Below are 24018 nucleotides of genomic sequence, written 5' to 3' on the forward strand. Positions count from 1 at the left end.
TTGAAAATGTTCATATACTAGGCATTTTTCAAGTCTTTTCTTACGTGCTTTTCCATTTTCAGCATGTTGGCCTAATCTGTTTTCAATTTAACCCACCTAGTGTTCACTGTAAAAACACAGGCCACATACAGGCATGTCTGACTTGGAACAAGTTCTTTACTACATGCACAGGGAACTAGCATAGAGTAGAAAGTGAGGAATGAGGAGGTTTCTGAAGTGAAGAAAAAACTGCAGTACGTCCAAACTTTTGTTACAGTGGACCCAGTTAATGTGTACACAACTTACACCAAACGAAAACGGCTCCAAAAGATACACATAATGCTACTTCCATTTATTCTATTTCAAAGCAAAATTAAATGGGGCTGGTAACTCTGGGAATGTTTTGCTGATCTGGGGAAGAGGAGCATATTTTACATGCACGGAATGCTTCAGAACATTTTCTGCTTGGCTGCCAGTCGCCCAAGTAGGCTGCTGATTAAAGCTGTACGGTAACTGCCAGTGCTTGGGACCTAGAGAAACTGCAGCTCGGGAAAGAAACCAACTTTGCATTCAGCCAGTTTTAAGTTAACTTGCAAGATCAGATTCTTTGTCAGCAAATACCCTTTAGAAAAAAATAGACCACAAACACATTTTGAAAACATTTTATTAAGTATATTTAAACAGTTAGTGAGATAATAAATGCACAGAACTCTACCAAGGGAATCATCTTTAAAGAAACAACTAGGAAGTGACCCGGTACATACAAAGTCCTCCATTACAAATTTCTTTTGGTGGCACTTTTCTCTATAGGAACAACGCAGGTGACATGGGCTTCTAAGCAGACTAATTTTTATCAATCTCGACATCCTAACAATTCCTTGTGATGAGGTACATAGGCACATGCTCCCTTCCACGGAAAGGACTGCTAAGCCACCACATAACTACCCTGAGTTTAGACATCAACTGAAATACACTTAACTACCAAAAATACCTCGATACGTTAAACAAGATAGAAGAGCAGAAATTTGCTGTAAAATATGTTGCTTTCACTTATCTACATCTTAATGCTAAAAATTCTTTTCCTTGGCTATTTTGTTTCCTCAGAATCACCCAGGGCTCAGATTTACTGATAAAGCTTAAAAACTTTTACCCTGAATTTTCTGTTGACTTCTGATCCAAGTACTGAAATTAAGCAAAATTGCTTTATAGCCACATTATATATAGAATAAAAGTTGCTAAGTGGTGATAATGTGGTATCATTACCCAAATAGCGTACTTCCACAGAGAAACATGGTGATCTGTCCATGCAACCAGTTCAAAAAAAATGAACTCAGAGCCCTGGTGCCCTGGTTGTATAATCTTGTGCTCTTCTCGTGACACAGTAGTGCAAACGTGCCCCCAAACTTGTGGAAGTACTGGCACGTGTGTGTTGTCAGGAGTGGGTGAGGTGGCTGGAATAACAGTCAGAGGGCCAGGCACCCAGGAGATGGAAGCAATTACTCTGCTAAAATCTTTGCGACAGTAAAAGGGCTGGACATCCACAAGAAGAATTACTTAAGTCCTTTGAACTATAACAAACATTAGTGGTAAGTGAGAATCTCCCCAGGAAGCCCTTCTTGAGCACTCCACATACTGGCTTTTTGGCACACTTTTCTAAGACACACCACTGTTGACTCATTTTTAAATATAACCACAGAATTGCCATATACAGGTGGTTCTGTTGTTGCTTATCCAAGTTCCCAAAATGAAATTCAGCAGGTAACAGGTAGCCAAGGCCACCCTACTCCTGCTTCCTTTTGCAAAATAACCAAATGCAAATCACTGTCTTTCTTTTTCATACTTAGCACCAAAAGGAAGAAGAGGTAAGAGAAGGCTATCACCAAAGGCCCCTCCAAGTTGAAACACAGTTGGGACCACAGAAATTCCATGCATGCAGCCTGTGCTGCATTTCTTTAGATGTTCATTTTTTAAATGAAACAAAACAGGGGTTGGGGGCATAGCTCAGAGTTAGAGCACGTGCTTAGCGTACACAGGTTCCTGGGTTTAATCCCCAGTACCTCCATTAAAAAAAAAGAAAGAAAAAATGAAGCAAAATACGTAACTTTCAGAATATTAGCATAATGCAGCCTATATTGTGAAACAATCTGTTCCTAAAACAATGTCCAGATGTTTTTCCCTACTCTATTGGAAAATGGGCCACACATCTACATTATAAGTGGCATAATTTGCTCCTCTTGAGCAAGAGAACTTGGTAGAAGTCAAACACAATTAAATGTAGACAGAATCTTATCACACTATGTCAATCGGTTCCAGTATTTCTAACTCCCAGACCACTAAGAAATCCTTCCCACCCCTTCTGCATATTTTGCCCCTAAGATTTGCTGCATTTATTGTTAAAAAGTAGCTCATGGTTTCTGAAATTTCGAATACAGTACGATCAAAGTTAATTACTTCAAATAACTTGTATACCAATATTCTGTACCCCCTTAGTGAGATGTGTTCCAAGAATATAAAAGAATCACAAATTTTGCACTTAGTTTATTTTTGGTAGTGATTTTGATGTAGTAATTTTAAAATAAAGCAAATAAGTAAATATCAATATTCAAAATCAAGTTCTCACCATGGAAGATGGAAAATACGAATATGGAACAGGAAAGGGTGAGGAAGATTAGTGTTAAATTTGAAATCAAACTATCAGAATGAATTCATGATTTATAAAATTCTATTTGCTGGCTCTGTTCCCTGAATGTGCCTAGAAGCAAGGACACCCCAGCAGCACCCAGATCTTGATTTCCAAATACCATTCCCCATGAAGAGAAACTAGGGCTCCTTGAGGAAATAGCCAATTCCCAGTCTGGGGCAGGAAAAGTGTATGATAAACCTAGAGCATCTTGATGTGGCAACAAGCAAGAACGTGCTCAAAGATGACTGGTGTCGGTCAAAGTGACCCATGACTAAGCTTCAAGCTGCTCCTACTTGCTAAAAATGGAACATTTATAGTAATTAAATTGAATTTTAAAAAAGAATCAGTGTGCTCACATTGATAATCAAAAAAAGTTGGTAGAGAGGGGAAAAAGTGCTTCTTAGTAAAAGAGTGCCAACAAATAAATGTAGATGGAATGCTATTTACAAAGTCCCAGTTTGCAGCCACCAAAAAAATTACGGATTCTGGCAAGGCTTATTAATGCTAAACCCTGAGCGAACAGGATATCCGAGTGGTCTCCAAGTATCTCCTCCCAGATTTGCTTAAGAAAAGAAAGATATTCTTAAAATAGATCTGACAGAAACCAAGTGTTCAAATATATATTGGCGGAAGTAGGGTATAGTTCTAGTGGAAGAGCGCATGATCAGCATGCACAAGGTCCTGGGTTCCATCCCCAGTACCTCCTCTAAAAATAAATAAATCTAATTATCTCCTCCCTTAAAATTTAAGAAAAAAAATTTTAAACATATTGGCAATAATATAAGAATGATATACGTGCCTCCTGCTATGACACAATGATTGGGACTCACCACATGCTGTCCACAGAGTTCGCCAAAATGTTTGTCCTGAACCTATTCGTGAGGAACAATCAGGGAAGGGCAGAATTCTACAAGCTAACTGGCCTGCTTTTTTCAAGTGTCAATTTCATACAAGATCAAAAAAGGTGGAAGGATTGTTCTAGAGTAAAAAATGACTACAGATGACAACCGAATACCATAGTTTTGATTCTGCATTTAAAAAAAGAAGAAACACTTTAAAGAACATTTTGGGGGAAATTGAGACTCAAGTTTGAATACATACTATACATTAGACAATGCTATATCAGTGTTCAATTCCTTGGGTGTGAGAACTGTATTATGATTGTGGAGGAAATGTCCTTGTGTTTTAGGAGAGACACGCTGCAACAGTAGCAGGTGTCTTTCAAAAGAGAAGTGCTCATAGAGAGATGCTACAGTAACAACTATAGAATATAGGGGAAGGATATATGGTAATTTCTCTGTACTAGACTTCCAACTTTTCTATAAATGTGAAAATTTTTAAAATCCAAAGTTGGAAGATTAAAAAAAAAAAGGCCAGAAATAGCTTACAGATACCATGAGGGTACATTTGGGGGCATTAGCAAAGTGGAGCATCCCACTCTCAAATTTAACCAAACCCAACGAAAAGCCAGAAGTGACAGGACAAACTGAGGAATCAAGCTAAGATGGCAAACTCCTAAATATCCGCTTCCTAGTAATTAGACATGTAGATGGCAAGTAATATAAAGGTGTTGGTGAATGGGTACTAATGTACTTTAATCCATTCTATCAACAAGAAATAAAATGAAGATAAACGGCCAACATGTTTCCCTTCTACATTATTCCAAGGGGGATGGAGGACTGGCAGGAAACAAGGGGGGGGGGGGTTAAGTTAATTCCAAAAAGTTAATACACTGACATTTTGAAAAGTTGGCAGAATGATGAAAATACCCTAGATGTTTTCTCATCTAAATCTAGTAAACATCTGTAATTAGATACATACAATTAGACTGGAGCCCATATTGTTTTAAAATCTCCCAAACCAAGAAAAGCATCTTTACCCGTGTGCTGGTTTTTACCTTTTAACAACCAAAAAACCTATCCCACCAAGATTTTTTTCCTTGAGCTTATCTTCTAATGATAGACACTGAATACGCCCACAATTAATCCATTATCAGTACATAAAATGCTGTCCTAAATATTGAGCAATCTGTCTTAAATGAACTCAAAAATATGGATGCATCTCAAATCCTGCTAGAAGACTGCCAAACTAAACACAGTGCCGAAATTTTTATGCAGCCATTAAACTTTAAAAAGTATTCTTGCTCTAATAGTTACGAGTTTATTTAAGATTGGAACAGCCACCCCATTCCCACCACTTCCCTCTGAAATCCCAAATAAATGCAGCAAAGTTAATGACTACATGGTGGGATAATCATTCAAACTTTTTAATCTCCCTTTACACATTATATTAACATTCATATTGCAAGGCATTCCATTCACAAATATTACAGTTTTATAAAAAACTTCACACACATACCCCCAAAAGTCTATACCAGATTCAGTCACTTTACTAAATCATTAAAATAATAAAAGTAATGAAAACATCATCATAATTCCTTTAAAGCAATAAAGGTCTGAGGCACTCTGGGAAAGATGTTCTTGTACAAGTGGAACATGTCAGTGGTATCAAATTATCTTACAATAAAGTTACCAGATACTCGGTAATCAAGTACACTACGTGATGACGATGACTTTGATCTGATATATCTTCACTGGATACACTACCATCTGGGCTGAACTACTGAAAAGAATACAGATATTGGGCAGCTGAGGTCATCTTTAATGAGGTTCCCAACTATGTAAAGGTGAAGTGTGTTTTCAGGACACCGAGGACAGCTGCATCCCTCCCGAGGGAGCAGTCCAGTCTCCTAGGCAGTTCCTTGCTCATCACTACCAGGTTTACTAAGTGTTAGAATTACAGCCCACCTGACTCACTCTGCTCACTGCTGGTGAGATTTCGAACCATCTTTCCCCATCAACCTCCACAGTGCAACCTCTACCCTTCTCTGAATATTTCCACTGTGTGCCCTTGAAATAAGACGGAGGAAGGGAGCATTTTTTCCTCCCATTGTGACCAACGGAGGTCTGAAACAGCAATGTATTACAAAAATCTCATGTTCTGCAACAGCCAGCTACCACTTGGGGCATGGCTATTTTTGCCATAAACTAAATTTTGAAAAACCTGATAACCTTTTTCCAAAGTGAATTTTGACACATCCATTCACTGACACAGAGTCCACATTGGAGACAAAGTCTCACTGACCGAGCGCTTCCTTATACACAACTGCAAGGGTAATTAGCAGGAGGAGCTGGGAGGCCAATTTCCAACTGGGAATTAAATCACTGCAAACTATGGGTCCATTTATGACAGCACATAACCTGTCAGAGCAGAATCAACACAAACCCCAGGTCACATAGTGTTCGGTAATTACATATACGAAATTTAAAATGTACACATATATATTTCCATACATATATAATAAAAAAAATCTGGAGCAACATATGTTGCTAAAGTTTCAAGGATTCTCATCTCCAACATTCACCTGGAAAGCAGCTGGCTCCTGATGGCCCAGTGGTGGCAGTGATAAAAGCAACTAGAAAGAAGCAGGTTTAAGTAAAAGTGCTCAAAGGGCAGAGGAGGAAACGGGGGTGCAGAGATATTTTTGTGGGGAGAAGAGAGCATTGAAAGGAGTTGAGAAATGTTTCCTTTATTCTTCTTGGCTTGACAAGTTCTTGAGGACACACATCAAATGCTGTAGTCCTTCCTTATCTATAGGCAAAACAAAACAAGTAATAAAAAATTTCCTCTTCCATTCTGTACTCTCAATAAAATGCATGGTACAGCCAGAAGGTATCACTGAGATGTGCCATCGCAGGAGAAATTAAAATTAGGACATGAAGTGAGGCCGCGTGCTATCGAGCCGCCGGGTTAGGATTTCACAGCCAGTGTCCGTGACCAGCAAGGTGTGCTCGAACTGAGCAGACCGCTTTCCATCTCTCGTCACCGCTGTCCAACCATCTGGCCAGGTTTCGTCCTGCCATCCACCTTAAATGAACAAACACACACAATTTCTGAATTCTATCACTCAGGTCGTTTTCCAAATAATCTCCATAGGTAAGTGTATTGGCTTGTACGCCTGTATCCTTGGATACTTTAGAGAACTGATTTTAAAATTCACTATTAATTTTTTTTAATTCACCATTAAGATTCCTATTTACACTTTAATTGTTTAAGCTAAAGCCTTTCCAACTTCATTTTGGTCTTTAGCCCAACAAAGTAATAACAATGTTTAAATTTCTGCAGGTGTGTGATGACTTAACATTTTTTATACTTTCCAAATACTAAATCAAGATGGCATTTCCAAAATAAAGGCACTTGGTTTCATTTTAGGAAACATACTGATACCACTCATTACCGAACTACCAGTAAAAACTGAATTAATGAATTTAAAAGCTCTCTCCTGGTATAAATGGCATCTCACTAGATTGTAGCCAATTTATATTGTGAAAGAAATAGTGTAACTTTTTATACTTTTATTATAGCATTTAATTCCTGATATAATTATTAAATGGCAGGCACACAGATGGGAGAAAAGTTTATACTTTGAAACTTTTGTAGATCACACCTCTGTAACCAGAAAGAGGGCAGAGAAAGAAACAAAGATTGATGAGAAATTTAAAAAGGAGGTTAGAGAGGAAATGAAGGGATAGTGAAAGAAGCTGGGAAACAACGAAAGAGAGAGACTGAGGAGTGGGGCGGGCAGGGGAGGCACTGGTACAATGACAAAGTTCTGTAATTCCAGATGCTGCTACCAAAATGTGTTCACAGAGACTTTCCTGTCTCCAAATTAGATGTCCAAAAACTCACTAGTCTTCATTCTAGGTAATCTTTATCAAAGATTAGGTCTCACTGGCTCACACAAATCCCAGAATGTAAAGTCTGCAGTGAAGTAACCTACTTTTGCAATATTAAATCCCAGTCTAAAAAGAAAACATGAAGTGGCTTAGAGAAAGCTAACTCACGCTTTGTCAAACATCTAAAGATGCGTAAATGGATATTTTTCAATGTAACAAATGACCTTTTACAAATGGATTTAAGGCAACACTTAAATTTTATAGTGATCTGCTAAACCAGATTTCCCCGGTGGTGGTGTGACGCCACCTGCCGGCATGAGTGCAGACCCTGAAGGACACAGCTCGCCAGCTCAGAGTCCCACAAATTCTGCCCCGTTAACAAGCTAAGGGACTCTGGGCAAGTTACTCAGCCTCTTCAAACATCAGTTTGCTCTCCTGTATAATGGGGATAGCACCTACCTCGTAAGTTGTGTAGAATTAAATTACATAACTGTGTCAGCATCAAAACGAGTTGGCTCTACCTTCATTTTTCCTCTTCTCCCCCACCCCCCACCAAGTCAAGCAAGAATTTCTACACAGGCTTGTCAGAGGCACCTAATTATCACAACGCACCCTTTGGCAGGATCTTTAGGAAAGGAGACCAAGATTCGAGCACTTCAGCATCTACTGACAGCAGGAGATTACTGTGTAGAAGCACTGCTTTCTTCCAACCCTTACCATTTTCAAGTCTACATGATACTGAGCCAAGTTCAAGACAGGACAGGGAGTGGAAATGAAGCAAAAAGAAAGTAGAGCAGACTGCTAATCTGATCATGAGTAACCAGAAGTAAAGAATAATTTAATTAAAGAATGTCACAGCAGCCTCTTTTCTCACCTTCACAAATCATTGGCTCAATTGTAAATACGTGGCCGGCCTTCATCACTCCAACTGCTTTATTTTCTGAAATTAAAGAAAAAAATCCTACAGTATACTGTTAAACAGCTCCCTGGAAAAAAGTGCACAACTTATATTCCCATGTGTGATTCATAAATTAATTACTTTCTCCTCTCCTGATTCCCTTTTCTTAAAGTAGATCATTCAACAAACAGGGGTTTTACTGATAAGCATCCATTCTCGGGCAGATATTGTCCTTGGTATATTTCATTTTGCTTATGTTTTTTCTAGGAAAATACAGAGATGCCCATGGGCTGGATTTTAGACGTGCGTACCACTTCTATAAAAAGAAAGGAGCCCCTTTGTTGTAGCAGATTCAGAATTGCAATCATGGAACCAAGCAAAGCTCCAGGACTCATCCAGGTATGACAGTTTAAAGGAGAACAAGATACTTCAGATTATGCCACAAGTCTCCCACCTCTGGGTGGGTGGGGGTGCAGCTGGGGGTGTGGGTAGGGGCAAAACAACCACACCATTTTCATAAAGTTTTGTAAATTGTCTCATCTTCAGAGGAGACCAAAGCCTCTGCACACCAACCTATTTTTTTTTTAATGCTAACAAGATTATTCCTCTTTGTTTGGTAACAAAAATTCCCCTTCTCCCTCGAAATACTTCTTTGGAGTTTTTTGTCCAAGTTCACTAATATGAAAATATTTTTCATCATGAGAAACACTTCTATGAATTAATGTGTCCAGACCAGCCATCTCCCCAAAAAGGCCAAAATTTGTAAGCAGGGATAGACCTTTTCAGACAAACTTAGACAAAAACGGAGAACCAGTTAAAATTTCAAACTAAAAACCAAGAACGGGTAAGAGCGTCAGTAAACGAGTGCCCGCACTTGCTCGGCCTGACCACCAGGTGGCAAAAGTACCAGCTTCCAAGTTTTCTTGGTAAGGCTGCAAGTCTCCGTGATGGCAACTCTAATGAGTGACAAGTGTCCACTGAGGTTGAATCTACCAAACGCCGCTCTGTCTGGGTGTGGTCCAACCTCACCCTCACATTTACATACCTGCACAGCTTTCCTTGTGAATAGCTATCATGTACCTTTCCACTATCTCAGGTATTGCCAAAATGCATTTATTCTACAGATTCCAAAACAGAGGTTTCTAAAGTGTTACAAAAATCTGAGGGACAAAAACAACTTTGACTTTTTACTTCCAATCTCATGAACTTTCTCTCCAAATGACATGCAGTTTACTACACATAAAGACTTGGTCATATTCCCTCGCGGATGTTAAAAGGAAAATGTCAAGGGAGTCAATGTGGTGTCACGGAAAGAAAAAAAAAAGGATAGAGGAATCAGGGGCTGTGCTGGCCAGCACAACAGCAGCTGGGTGTGTGCGGCTACTGAGCACCTGAGAAGTGGCGAGTCAGAACAAGATGGGCTGCGCTGTGAAAACTATGACTGTTTCAAAGACAAAGGGGGCACATAATACACCTCAGCAGTTTTCACACTGATTAAATGTGGAAACGCTAAGATTTTAAATGTAATGGACTAAGTAAAATATAAAATGAACTTCACATATTTCTTTTCACTTTCTGAATATGACCACTATAAATTTTAATATTACATATGTGCCTCGTAATATATTTCCACTGGACAGCACTGTCACAGAAAATCCAAGTTCCACTCCTGTTTCTGCCACTGGTTCATAGTTCTAGAAAAGTTACAACTCCCACTCGTCTCATGGTTTCAGCCTCAACATACCTCACTCAACATGTACATTATCTGATGACACTACAGCAGATCTATTGCTAAGTACTTTTACAAAAATGTGTACCTGCTCTGCCACCTCCCCCAGAGAGTCACCATGATACACATTCTAAAGGTACAAGAGTATCATCATTACTTTCCCACCATAATGACATATATAAAGAAACAAAACAAACTCTCATCTAACAAGGACTTCCCTTACACAGAAGGGGTGGAGGGAAGTTACACAACAATTTCCTGGTCCTGCCCTCAGGCTAGTTAGGAATATGGAGTTACCAGCCAAAGCAGGGATCATTTACATTTCAAAAGACCTCTGTCATACAAAGGCTCTCTTAGCAGCTACCTTTAACACTTCCCTAAAGGAAGCACAACATAGTATAATTTATCTAAACCCGATTAACACTTGGCTTTTCATAAACACATCAAATGGGTGAAATGAAGTATACTTGGTCCTTGCTTCTTTCTTCAGAATTGTTATATTTCTAATTAAATAGTTTACCACGTTCATCAAATTGTGCATGTGAAACGAGTAGTTTACTGTACAGGAACCATACCACAATATGGCATTAAAAAATTTTTTTAATAGTTTAACACGAAACTCAAGTGGCATCTCTTGTGTATCTCAGTTGTATCTCATCATCACTGACCCATATCTCCTTCGTCCATAAATTCTATCTCCTTCAAAGTCTCTCTTTATCTAATCCATACCTAACCCTGAGTTTGTCACCTGTGCGAGTAAGGGGCTTTTCTTCATCCCCTCCCCGCCGACTATCTTTACACACACACACACACACACACACATGTGAGCACATATGCTCAGAATAGCGACTTCCTTTCTGTGAAAGGGGATGAATGTCAGGTGATCACAGGACTTACCAGGAAGAAATAAGGTCAGCTACTTTTTTTCTGTTGCTAGCTTTTATTTCAAGCTCAATTCCAGCTGAAACAAAAAGGACTGTGTGGCCTGCTAATAAACGCTTACTGATACATGTCAAACGCCGTGCTTTGAGCGACTCCTCTAGCTGCCCCTGTTGAGAGGTTTCTCACTCCGCTCCCTTTCTCTTCACAACTACTGACAACCTGGAGTTTACTACCTCACAGCTGGGTTCCGGCAGCAACTGTGCACTGGGCTGACCAGCTCACACCTGCAGTACGTTCTAGACACCATTGCCAAAGTTATCTTCCCAAAATAGCAACTTAATCTTGCCATTCTTCTGCCAAAAAGTGTTCTGCAAATCCCTACAAATGAAGTCAAATATCCTCAGCCTGGCACTGCCTATTTCTAGTTCTTTACACATAATTCTCAGCCCAAGCTTATCTTGTCTCTGTTCGGTCTCAACGTGAAGCACCTATTCTAGTCATGCTTCCCTACGGCCTGGAATGCTCTTCCTCATCTTCTCCAGCAAACCAAAATCTCATTCTCTCTCTATTTCTCTCACAAGACCCAGCACCAAACTGCTTCAGTCCTTACGAGGCAGTACAGCAGAAAAGACTGACTTGAGAAAACCACAGAACCCAAGTAGCAACCCTGGCCCTGGCACTGACTGGCTAATTTGTGACACCTTGGATAAATAAATCACTGCCCTAAGCACCGAATCTGACTCTTAAAACAGGGCTAAGAAATTATTCGTAGAGTTGTGATGATCAAATGAGATAATGTATATCATCACCGCCATCATTACAATCATTCTAAAAGTTAACTTTAAGTGCGTCCATGTCCTCTCTCACTTAATCTTAGTAACAGTTCTAGGAGAGGTGCCATTCCCTGCTACTGTACAGATGAGAAAACATAAATACAGATACATCAAAGTGTCTATGTGGCTACGGCTCCTATATGTTTGTTAAATTCCTCCTTAAGTCACTTAACTGTGGACAGCTTTCATTTCCAGCACTAAATAACAGACTTATCCCTGCATGTCTTATCTCTCCAAGAGAAACGTTTCTAAAAGACATTCACTACCCAACACTCCCTCTGTTCATCTATTAGACAGCACTGAGCTTGAGGAGACGTACTTGTCTATTCCCCTCTGTTTATACTAGCAAATAACACAGTATCTGACATACACCAAGAACTCAATCAACCAAGCTGAACCAATTTCATTTAAGGAACAGGGATACACACGGACTGTTGTCTGTTGACCAAAATGACTAGTTTCCTTTTCTTGCAGAGTACTCAGCTGGATTACACTTCCCCACCTCCCCTGCAGTTAGTGTAGCCATGTGACTGAACTCCTGCCAATGAAAAGTAAATGTATGTGATTTATGCCAAGTCCAGGCTGTCTCGTTAAGACCTCCCAAGCACACCCCTCCGTGCCTCTCCCCTCCTCCCTCCTCAATAACTACAGGATTAGGAGGGTAAGTCCCAAAGTGACCCTGACCTTTAGGTTGAAAATGACAGAGCCTGGGTCACAGCATAACCATCCCGCCCACCACACCGCTACAGTGACCAAACACACACGCTCTGGACTGTTATGTGAGCAAGATATGAATGTGTATTGTGTGTATACACTTTGGGGCTCTATGTAAAACAGCTAATTGATTAATAAATACAAAACAGTACATCCTGTTAAATGCCTGAATAGAAATGTGCTGATTAAATGGTTAGCAAATACCAAATCTGTGAGACAGTACTTACTGGCATAGTGGGGTACATTGGGGGCTGTATGAAAAAGCTTGTGGATTCCATGCCCACAGTAGCTTCGAACAACTGAAAAACCATTTGCTTGGGCATGCTTCTGAATAATGTTTCCCAATTCTCTGTATCGAACACCAGGTTTCACTGAAAGGAAAAGAGAAGACTCGTGACAATGAGTAAGAATAACTAATAATTACTAAGCAATCACTATCTATGCCAGGAACCTTTCTGAATGCTTTATATACCTACATGCCGAAATTTTCAAGATGAGGAAACCGAGGCAGAGAGAGGCTAAACTGAGGCTCCGCTCAGCAGTGTGGCACCTCCTCCTTTGGTGCAGAAGAGGAGGACATGTGTGCAGCACAAAGGGGTTGGGAGGGGCACTGTTGCTCTCTGAATAAACAAGAGAATGGAAAACACATTCTCTTCCTCGCCTTCCCTAAGGTCAGTGTGCTCTTCTGTTAATGCGAGAAGAGATACGAACGGAAAGAGCACGGGAGAAATAGGAATTTCTAAAAAGTAACTTGATTTGTCCTGTTTCAGTCCGGTCAAGTCTTCAAAGAATTACTTCCCCAGGCTTCTTTATTCCCATAAGAGTGGTTCTCAGATTATTCACAGTTGCCTCTGCAGAAGGTCTTGGGAGCAGGGTATATATGGAAAGGTATTTCTCAGAATATACTTCCTGCCCTGTTTAATTTTTATGACTTTTATTACTGTTTAAATAAAAACCGAAAGTGGTTCTTATTGCTATGATGGCTCTCCTAGCACTGGGACCCCAGGATCTAGGCACTGGCAGACTCCTGGGGAGCCAACTCATGATTCTGGGGCTCCTCCCACTCCCTAGTCTGCTCTGCTGCCTACCTCATTTCCAACCTGAAGTTCAGGTACAACTTACCCTCTCCAGCCAATCAAATTCCTGGGCAATTGACTCAAGGAATCATTTTAATTAACATTTACTTGCTTTTAACAAGATGTCCCAGCCTGGCATTTTCGAGGTCAGGAGGTTAATGTTTTTGATGAACGTGCCGACTTTCATAATGACTTTCCTACACCCAAGCCTTCCTACCAGCCCCAGTTGGTGGGGAAGGAAAGCCAAAATTTTAGCTCACGTTGCACAACATACAATAAAGAAAATCCCTGTGCAACAACAATGAGGGAGGGTGAGAGACTTCTTCCTAATTCTCAAACTGGAGGCAGTTCTGGTCCCGAGGGTACACTGCACAGCATCTGGAGGCATTTCTGGTTGTCACATCTAGCGGCTGGAGACCAGGGATGATGCCAAGTGTCCTACAGTCCACAGGGCAGGCTCCTACAACAAGGAAGTGTCAGGCCCAAAAGCCATTAACATGTAGGCTGAGAAGCCCTGTTCTGGAAGCCAATTTCAACAGTGGGTCAAGCCGTCTGGAGTTCTGTGCCAGGGTGGGCAGCCAAATTATTGGAAAATATAGGGCAGGAATAAAATACACAAAGGTGTTAATAGCACTCTCCAGAGATTAAGCAACTTTTGTTCTTTCCTGTCTGCTGTTATGATGACTCTGCTTTCTGGTAGTTGGTTTAGCAAATTTTATTCCTGTGTATTTGTAAAACCGCATTCTAGCTGTCTGGTTGTTTTGATCAACTCACAGAAAAGCAAAAAGTATATAAACACTGAACACATTATCTGGCAAAAACTCTAAAAACTATTTAAAACTAAAGCTTCCACAAATGAGAAATTAAACATTAAAGTTCTCATCTCATAATAGCACCCAGAATATTAAAGTTTTTAAATATAATGAACAGTGAATAATAAAGAGAATGAAATCTCACATATTGATACATGAAAATAGTCACATGCTTTCATTTTTCATTCCTCCAACTTTATTAAATTAATAAAAATTTTATCCTTTATGGATGTTGAGTGGCCTAAAAACAATAAAAATAATGGATCTATGTTGTAAGAGATAACTCTGCATTTGCCTAAGAATAAGAACCCTGTCCTGTCCAATACACTGCTGAAGATCTATCAGGTTGATTTACTGGGGGGGAGGGGGAATACATTGAACAATAAAGTTGAAATGCTGGGGATTTCAACTGAAAAGTTCTTTGCCCTCAAACTGTCCTTTGTAATAGTCTGTTAACACTTGTAACAAGGCTTTCCTTCTCTTCCCTCACAAGATATAGCATAAATGAACAAAACCTGGAAGAACTGTTTGTCTGGACAAAGACAGTGTGAGAAAAAACCTACAGCAATATACTGCTAACCAAAGATATGATTCACTACAATAGTAAGATTCCTGGAAAACACCAAAATCCAAATCCAGGAGGGGAACAGTTGTAGAAATTTTTGTACTACAGAATATAATATGCAGCCATTAAAGAATGGAGCAGATCTATGCACCCAGATATGTATATATGCTAATTTGGAAAAATCTATAAGATATTAGTAGTTGAAAAAGTACCAAATTACAGAATACTACAATGTTTTATGATTCCACTTAACCTAAATAAACACATAGTTATGTGTGTGTGTTAATGCACAGAGGAGAAAAAAAATCTAAATGTTAAAAGTGAGCATCTCTGGAGAAAAGAGAGATAAAAAGGAACAAGAGACAAGAGGAAAGGACGATCACTCATTTCTCTCTCATAATCCTAATGTTTTCTTTTAGTTTTTTACAATGAGAACATAATACTAACAAAAGAATTTTTAAAAGTAGGAGAAAAGCTGTACTCAAGAACTATCTTCACATTCCTCCTCATTTATCAGCCAAAGAAAAGGAAGATAAATCACAGGTGAGACAAAGGCTGACAAGCCCTAATCTGATTCCCAAATCAGCCTCAGACCTATGACTGCTGAGCCCAGGTAACTCAGGCAGGGCAGGGGCATGGCTGGGAGGGACAAGGAAGGCAGGGCAGAGGACAAGCCACTTGAGGCCCAAACCACACAGCAGTTCCAATAGGTGCCCAGCACGGGCCTGACCTGCATCGATGGCTTGCATCAGGCATTCATACGTGGTCTGCACCAGCTTCCGAGCTCCCTCGTCCACATCTCCAACAAAAAACGTCTCATTCAGGTCCCCATGATAACCATTGCGGTAAAGAGTGATGTCCACTGCAAGAGGATGTGCAAACAAAGACCACATTTGTTTTCACTTCAAAGTTGAAGTCAAGTTTCGGTAACATGACAGAATCAAGCAGCTTAATGAGAAGGTAACTTCTGCATTCACAAATGACAGCAGCAATACATACTCAGTGTTCAACAGTCACTTCTTGTCTGTAATGCAGCTAAACTCACCGTGGAAAGCAGGGCCGTGGTCACGCAGCCCAAGCCAGACGGCAGGCTGCAACACTCTTACAGCCGTGACTAGATCACTTATGGCAGAAGAAAACTGTCCAGGATACATTCGTGTAAGATCAATAACCTGAATTAATAACATTAAATGAAGGACTCTGCTACAATGTGATGCTGAACAGAAAATACTGCTTTCACTGATTATCTTTAACGGGTTTTTCCTCCTCCTAGTGAATCAATAAACCGAAAAATTTATACTATTCTATACTTATTTTTCAAAAACTTATTTGCCTTTCACTTACCTGTGACTACTCATCCTTCTCTTTGTCTCCATGTCTAAAAGCACAGGTTGCTACAACACCACTAAAACACACTAAATGTATATACTACACTAAAGAGAACAGTAAATGAGCATTTTCAAACCATGAATTTTCAGTCAATTTACAATATCGCAGTATAGGTTTGTTGGCTCTAGCGCAATACATACGTTCCTTAAAAACCTCACACATTATGCATGTAATAAAAATAATAGGGCTTATATGAAAAACAGCACTGAGCAGACCCCTCAGAACCTATGGAAATTTATAAATAGATACTCTAACTGAAGCCATAACATTTCATATAAAAACAGCGTCAGTTAGGTCTCCGTGATCATTCACAGCCAGCATCAGGGCCGGTTCATTCTCGGTAGCCTTTAACATCTGGGCTCATGCTTCCTTGTTTGATATATACATCTCTGAAGATACATGATTACTAAAGAGACCAAGTTCATCACTATCAAAAATACCATTGAAGGGAGCCTTCTTCATCTAATTTTTTTTATATCACAGGGGGAAATAAGCATCTTGGCAGCTGCTTTCTCTGCACTTGCAGCTTCCCAAGACAGCTTTATATAGTGCCACTTTAATACAGAAAGTGACACTAAAGCCACTTTCTGAACTTCTCACATCAAGGACAGTACTTTTGCAGAACTTTTAGCTTTCGTCTTAATGTCTTCATATATTACTAATGATTTTTCTTTACCTGTAAGAAAGATTGCCCTAACTAATCTCTTCAAAACCAACAGTGAACTGAAAGAAAAAAGAAACCTAAAATCCCACTTGAATCAACATTACTTCCACATTTCACTGACATCTTTCCCCTAATTACCCATCACATATGATCATCTGCATGAAAGAACCTGTAGCAAACACTTCATACTAGAAGTTATCTTGAAAGCAGTTAAGTATCTTCAAACCATAAAAAAGGTTTTCCTAGACTTTAGATTTATTTTAAATTTTAAATACAAAAAAATAAGTTAAAGACTGGAAGAAATGAAGAAAATGCAATTCACTATCAGACTCCCAAAGCCTTGCAAATGTTTCTCTGCTCATGGTGACAAAAGTCACACTTACAGATTTCTTTCACACTTACAGATTTCTTACCATTAACAATATCTCCTTCCTGCAAGGGCCGTCTGTCTGGAATTCCATGGCAGATCACTTCATTCACTGAAGTACAACAAGACTTTGGGAAATTATAATAATTCAGAGGAGAAGGGTAGCAATTTCTTGCAATGCATGCCTATAATAAAATACAGAGAAGATAATCTGGAATGTGCAAAAGAAAAAAATTAATCTGTAAGCAATTAACCAGACATTAAAATTTTAAAAAATGTGAAAAAATTTGCTGTATAAATGCTACTAATGACAAACTTATTTAATATTTTATTTTAGAAACAGTAGTAGATATTACCTCTTAAACAGTATACAACAGGATTTGTAACAGTCAGACCTTAGGCAAACCAGTTTAATGGTTGCAAAGTAAAAGCAAACTCACATATTACAAATGTTACTATATGAAGATTCTAGTTTAGAATTACCTACTCCTTATTGAAAAATATATTGTTTAAAGTAAATATTAGCATGCATATTTAATGTAATTATAATTTCTTCTATTAAAAGCAAGCCTCTATCCCTACGACGAAAAAAAGCAACACTAGTATAACTAAGAGATGGCAAAGTATTTCCAGAGGCATTGTAACCACTACATTCACGTGGAACAACAAAGGAACCTCTGAGAAAATGATCTAGTCTCCCATAAACAAGTCCTATTTTACTTGGATGTTTTTATGCAGTGGTAGTCATAGCATACATAATTTCTCTTTCCATATTGCCACACAATCTTCAGACTAATAATTTTTAAATAGTTGCATACAATAGAATTTATAGAATGTACTATAATTTTATTGGCATGTCTATTATTGAAAATTCAAAATAAGTTCCCTCAATTACAAAAAAAATTACAATCAATAATACATGCCTATAAATTTTCCTTTATTCAACGACACACTACTGTATTTCTCACAGCAGTATAAATAGTCAAGAGCATAAAGAAGCAGATTGTGTTGACTGAAAATGCCAACTCCGTTACTTACAGGCTGTGTAACACTGGGCAACTGAACCTCTCTCTGCCTCAATTTCCTTATCTAAAAGATGGAGATGAGTAGCATCCACCACATGGAGTTGCTGGGGAGACTGAGTTAGTAAAAGCAGCATGTAAAAGAGCACCTGGCCTACAGGAAGCGTTCACACTGCTATCAGTGCATACTATATACAGCAGAGCCCAAACAATGCAGGGGCGGGGGGCAGGGGGGCGGTTAGGGACACTGACCCCCTGGGCAGTCAAAAATCCACATAAAATTTGCCTCCCTCAAAACTTCACTAATACCCTACTGTTGACCAGAAGCCTTACCAACAACAGAAACAAGTCAGTTAACGTATTTTTTATGTTATATGTAGTATATACTGTATTCTTACAATAAAGTAAGCTAGAGAAATTATTTTAAAAATTGCAAGGAAGAGAAAATATATTTACAGTACATACATGTATTTACTGAAAAAAAATCCACATATAAGTGGACCCATGTAGTTCAAACCTGTGTTGTTCAAGGATCAACTGTATTTTATAAAATATAGAACTGTATTTTATAAAATATGGAACATTCCAAAAATCAGGATTTATAAAACTCCAAATAAAAAAAATTTTTAACATTTTTAAAGCTCAAGACACACTGTCAAATTTCCTTTCAAAAGGATTGTCCCAATTTACAATAACACCACGTTTAAAAAAAAAAAAAAAAAGGACCAATTTCACATAGGCAATGGACATAAACACCGAACTTACGGCTTGCATCTGTTTGACTACCACGGCAGGTTTAACTAGTTTTCCATGTGATTTACTAACTAGTTATTGCTCTCCTATTATGAACAACCTAATCATATCAAGTGTAAACTCATCTACTACAGTGGTTTAAGGTCTCTCCTTGGTGGACATGCAATCTTTATTTAAAAAGTATCCCTCTATCATATTTACTACAAATATGTATCTGGTCTATTTACAGCCTTGGTATTGTAGATACAAAAGGGAACTTTCTCTACTAAAGTAGTTTCAAAAGTAATATTCTTTCTTATTTCAGAATACTTGATGCATGTGGTGGCATGATTTACTTAAAGCACTAATAATATTATTCCTCTTATAAAAGCTCAACTAAAATGTTATGAAATGTGAGGTTTCAAGCTTACCTCAGACCTCAATATCATAGATACTTAAAAATGGGAATAATGACTACTGAATATTTTCTATATTTGAACCAAAATAAAAATCTGCTTTCAAATTAGCTTGACCAAGTGTAGCTATTCAGAACTTATGTGTACTTAACTTTTAGAAGTCTAAAATGTCTAACAGTATGAAAAATGCTTCAAAGCATAAAAGTAAAGTTCTTACTAAGTGTACAGCATGATCTATTTCTTCAGTAGTTACACCTGGTTTAATCATCCCAGCGGCAATGTCCAATACTTCTCTAGCAAGCTGTTAAAAAAAACAAACAAACACTTCATACATTCAAGAAATGAAACAAACAGGAATGAGTACCCTTTGCACTACCTTAGATCTTGTGGGATACTGATAAAATGAATCTCACCTTGAATATTATAATCCTGAATTTTCATTTTACAACCATTACCCACCAATAAATGTGTATGTATGTATGTGTGTAAATATATAAATAAAATTGGACTAATTAGCAAACAGCTCAATAAGTAAGCCTGACCAATTTCTATGTGAAAATGTACACCCTAAGTAATCTAAACTGATCAACTGATGAAGGCTGAGTACCCTCACATTTCTTTCATGAGGAAGGGGAGGGAGGGAAAAGACTTTCCTCAAAGAATCACAGCAAAGAAGTGACAGAAATATAAATTTCCCCAAATTATCAAAGAAAACTACTTTTAAACAATGAATAAAATCACTTTTAAACACTGAATAAAAACTTTAAGGACTACATCTAAATAAACAACATAATGTAACAATTATTTTTCCTTAGAAAAATATAAACATATGATTTCACTTAATAAGTTCCAGCCACTACACTATCATATTTCACAGGTATTTCACAGCAGGAGCTTTAGCTTAACTTTATATAAACCTTAAACTTTACCCTATGTTATGATGACTCATGAAAATAAAATGACAAAATACCATAAAAACCTCGTTCTTTAAAAAAAAAAAAAAAGGCAGGGTAAAGGAAATAAACTGTCAACTAAATATATATTACCTGCCATATTAATTTTCAAATAAGCTACTTAAGTAGAAAACAATTACTGCATAAAATTACATTCTAACAAAAGTTTAATGAAAAGTATGGCTAGTTACAGTCTTATAATGTAACATTTGCTACCTTTGTTAAGTAAATGAGTAAATCATTGACTTCATGTCTCATAACTGCTTAAACACGTCCTGTCCCATGGGAAAAAACTCTTACCCTACATACGAGTCGCATCCCTTCTATATCTTCAGATGAGAGTAACTTGATTTGAGAAGTACCTTTAAGAGCCTGCTCAGATTCAGACATTCCTGGAAAGGAAAACCAGTGAGTAAAACCAAAATGAATGGGAAGATATATTATATATCAGCATAAGTATCTCTCTGATGATAATAATAATAGTCAAGTCTCATTATTTCACACAATGGTTATTTCCTAATATGGGTGGGTCTGGGTCAGATTTCTTTTTTAAAATATTTTCAGCATGAAATTTGCTAAAACTGAAGAAAGGAAGAATTCTAAAGAACAAATTTCAGATTTGTTAGAAGTCAGTCAAGATGGAGTACTTATTATTTTGACAGGCAGTGTGCTAATAATAATAAGGTCAGTTCAGTGATTCACATTTAAGTAGTACCATACAATTTACAGCTGCTTTCAAGATCATCATATCATAAAGCAACAATACACCAACAACTGATGAATTAATTACATGCATTTTTTCTTTTTAAACTGGAACTCAAGACAGTGTTAAAATATATAGTATACCATGACTTGAGTGAGATTCATATTGGAAAGGCAAGGATAGTCTAATAGTAACAAATCTATTACTATAACTCATCATAGCCATAGATAAAAGAGGAAAAAATAAATGATCATCTAGAAAGATAATTCTTATAATGTGGCCAGCTACCACCTTTACATGATAAATATAAATCTCAAGCCAAGAACCAACATCATGGAATGCCCACTATCAGCACTAGAATTTTTAGCACTGTTCTGACAGTACTAGCAGATTTATTAAACAAGGGAAAGAAATAAGACATACAAAATTACAAAATTACAAGGAAAAGGACAAAATCCTTGTCAATTTCAGATACAATTACATGTCACTAGAACAAGGGAAAACCTGGTGAATGACTAGAAATAAGAATTCAGCAAGTTGGCAGATTATAAAAATCAATAACCTTCCCATATACAAACAATAAGCTAGAAAATACAGAGGATGCTATTCACAAAAATAAAGTATCCAGGAATAAACTTGGTAACATTAAGACCTAATCAAGGAAATTTTAAAACACACTGAAAGACATAAAAGAAGACTTAAATAAAATGGAAAAACATACTCTGTTATTGGACAGGAAGACTCAATACTGTAAAGGTGTCAATTCTTTCAAAATTAGTCTATAAATTTAATACTATCCCAATAAAAAGTGGTAACAGGACATTTTTGGGAACGAGACAAGCTGATTTCAAATTTCACATGGAAAAACAAACATGCAAGAATAGCCAGGAAAATTCTGAAAAAGAGGAAAGGTGGGGGCAACAAGGCCTACCAAATATTAAAACAATTATATAGCTACAATAATTAAGAGTTTGGCAATGGCACATGATTAGACACATGGGTTAACGAAACAGAACAGAATCCAAAACTAGATCCAAAGACTTGTGATAATTTAATATAATGATATAGGTTGCATTTTTAAATCAGTAAGAAAAAGACTGCTTTTTGTTTGTTTGTTTATTTGTTTGTTTTTAAAGTAACTAGTGATGTGACAACCAGATATTCTTCTGGGAAAAAACAAAAGTTGCATCCCTACTTAACTCCTAATAATAAACAAGTTTCAGATAGATCAAAAATGTTATTACATACAAAAAGAGTGAAACCATAAAAACAGTAGAAGAAAATATGGGAAAATACTTTTATAATCTCTGAACTAAAAAAGGTCCTTCTAAGTCATAGATACCTTAAAGGAAAACACTGATAAATTTTATTACAGAAGAATGTTGAAAATCTGTCACCAATGTAATGCTATAAACAAAGACAAAATGTAAATGTCGGACTGGGGAAAAATCCATTTACAGCACATACATCAAGAGATTATCTTCCTTAATATAGAAAGAACACCTATAAGTCAGTATGGAAAAAAATCAGTAATCTAACTGGGGAAAAAAGGCTAAATATATGAATAGACAGTTCAAAAGGAAAGAAAATACAAATAATTTTTAACATATAAAGAGACGCTCAACTTTACTCACAGTTTAAAAATGCAAATTAAAATAACTACAAAATACCACTTTTCATCTTTCAGATTAGCACAGATCATAAAACTTGGTAAAATGCTGTGCTGGGGAAAATACAGGAAAAGAGACTCCCATATGTTTTTAATGGGAGTAACAACTGGCAAAATCTTTGACATCTGCAGTATCTCTCAAAATAAAAAATGCACATATCCTTTGATCCAGTTGTTTCACTTTAGGCAACTAACCTACAGAAACACTCACAGAAAGAGGTAATTACAAGAACAGTTACTACAGTCAAACTGGTAGAAGTAAAACCAGGAAATAATCTAAACATACATTAGTAGGAGTCTGGTTTAATAAATTATGACACATCCACATAATGGAATATTTCAGTCATAAAAAAAAAGAAAATATTTTATATACGCTTATGTGGAATATTTACAATACAATACAACAAGGTGAAAAGGTGTGTAGTTTGTTCATTCCGTGTATAACTAAATGGGAGCGTGTTAATGTGGGTACACACAACAAATATCTCTGGAAAATTCTGCAAGAAATCATTAATAGTAATTACTTCCACGGAACAGTACTTACTTTTCACTGTGTAACATTTTATCCTATTTAAAACTTACCTTATCTATGTACTTCTTAAACATAAAATTTAAAACTGCATTCAAGAATATTAAACACAGAATAATGAAATTACACACCCTCTACAGCATTCTATCATTCAGACTTCTCCTTCAATTTATCTGAAACAGTGGACTTAAACTAAATTTTAAAATTATATTCATAAGAGCTTAATATGGTTCCCTACTTCTTAGTGAAAAAAGCAAAGGTAGTTTAGCTTAGTAGATTAAACCATCTGTGACATGAAAAATCAATAATCTCACATAATCCAACTTAAACCTGTGCTGCAAATTACCCATCTTCTCTATGTGTCTCACTATCAACTCTAAGTAGAGAAGACAAGAGAATCCACCTCCGGAGTGCTGAAAGTATTAAACGGAGTAACACATGTAAAGAACATGGCACAGTGCCTGACACAGGTATGAAAAAATAAGCCTCAGTTACAGAAGCATCATCATCACCATTACTACAGTCATCATCCTCATTCCTACTACTTCTATTACTGCTACAGTCCAGAGTCTTTAGTTAGGCCTTCATTCCAGGCCTCTACCACCTGTTTTCATCTTGACAAATATTATTTAGGAGAACATATTAAAATCAAAACTTATTTAAAATC

General features: G+C 37.4%; 1 protein-coding gene across 1 annotated transcript in view; it reads right to left on the minus strand.

The window, feature by feature from the left end:
• Nucleotides 1-629: 629 nt before the first annotated feature.
• METAP1 (methionyl aminopeptidase 1) overlaps nt 630-24018 on the minus strand; it is a 56803-nt gene continuing 33414 nt past the window's right edge. The window contains exons 5-11 of the mRNA XM_031469072.2: nt 20751-20842; nt 19715-19798; nt 17374-17512; nt 15638-15769; nt 12682-12825; nt 8273-8338; nt 630-6589 (exon numbers count right to left, since the gene is read on the minus strand). Of these exons, the coding sequence (XP_031324932.1) occupies nt 6432-6589; nt 8273-8338; nt 12682-12825; nt 15638-15769; nt 17374-17512; nt 19715-19798; nt 20751-20842 (815 nt within the window). The 3' untranslated portion in view covers nt 630-6431. The remainder of the gene's footprint in view (nt 6590-8272; nt 8339-12681; nt 12826-15637; nt 15770-17373; nt 17513-19714; nt 19799-20750; nt 20843-24018) is intronic.

This window comes from Camelus dromedarius, chromosome 1, assembly GCF_036321535.1.
Source record: "Camelus dromedarius isolate mCamDro1 chromosome 1, mCamDro1.pat, whole genome shotgun sequence".
Lineage (NCBI taxonomy): Eukaryota > Metazoa > Chordata > Mammalia > Artiodactyla > Camelidae > Camelus > Camelus dromedarius.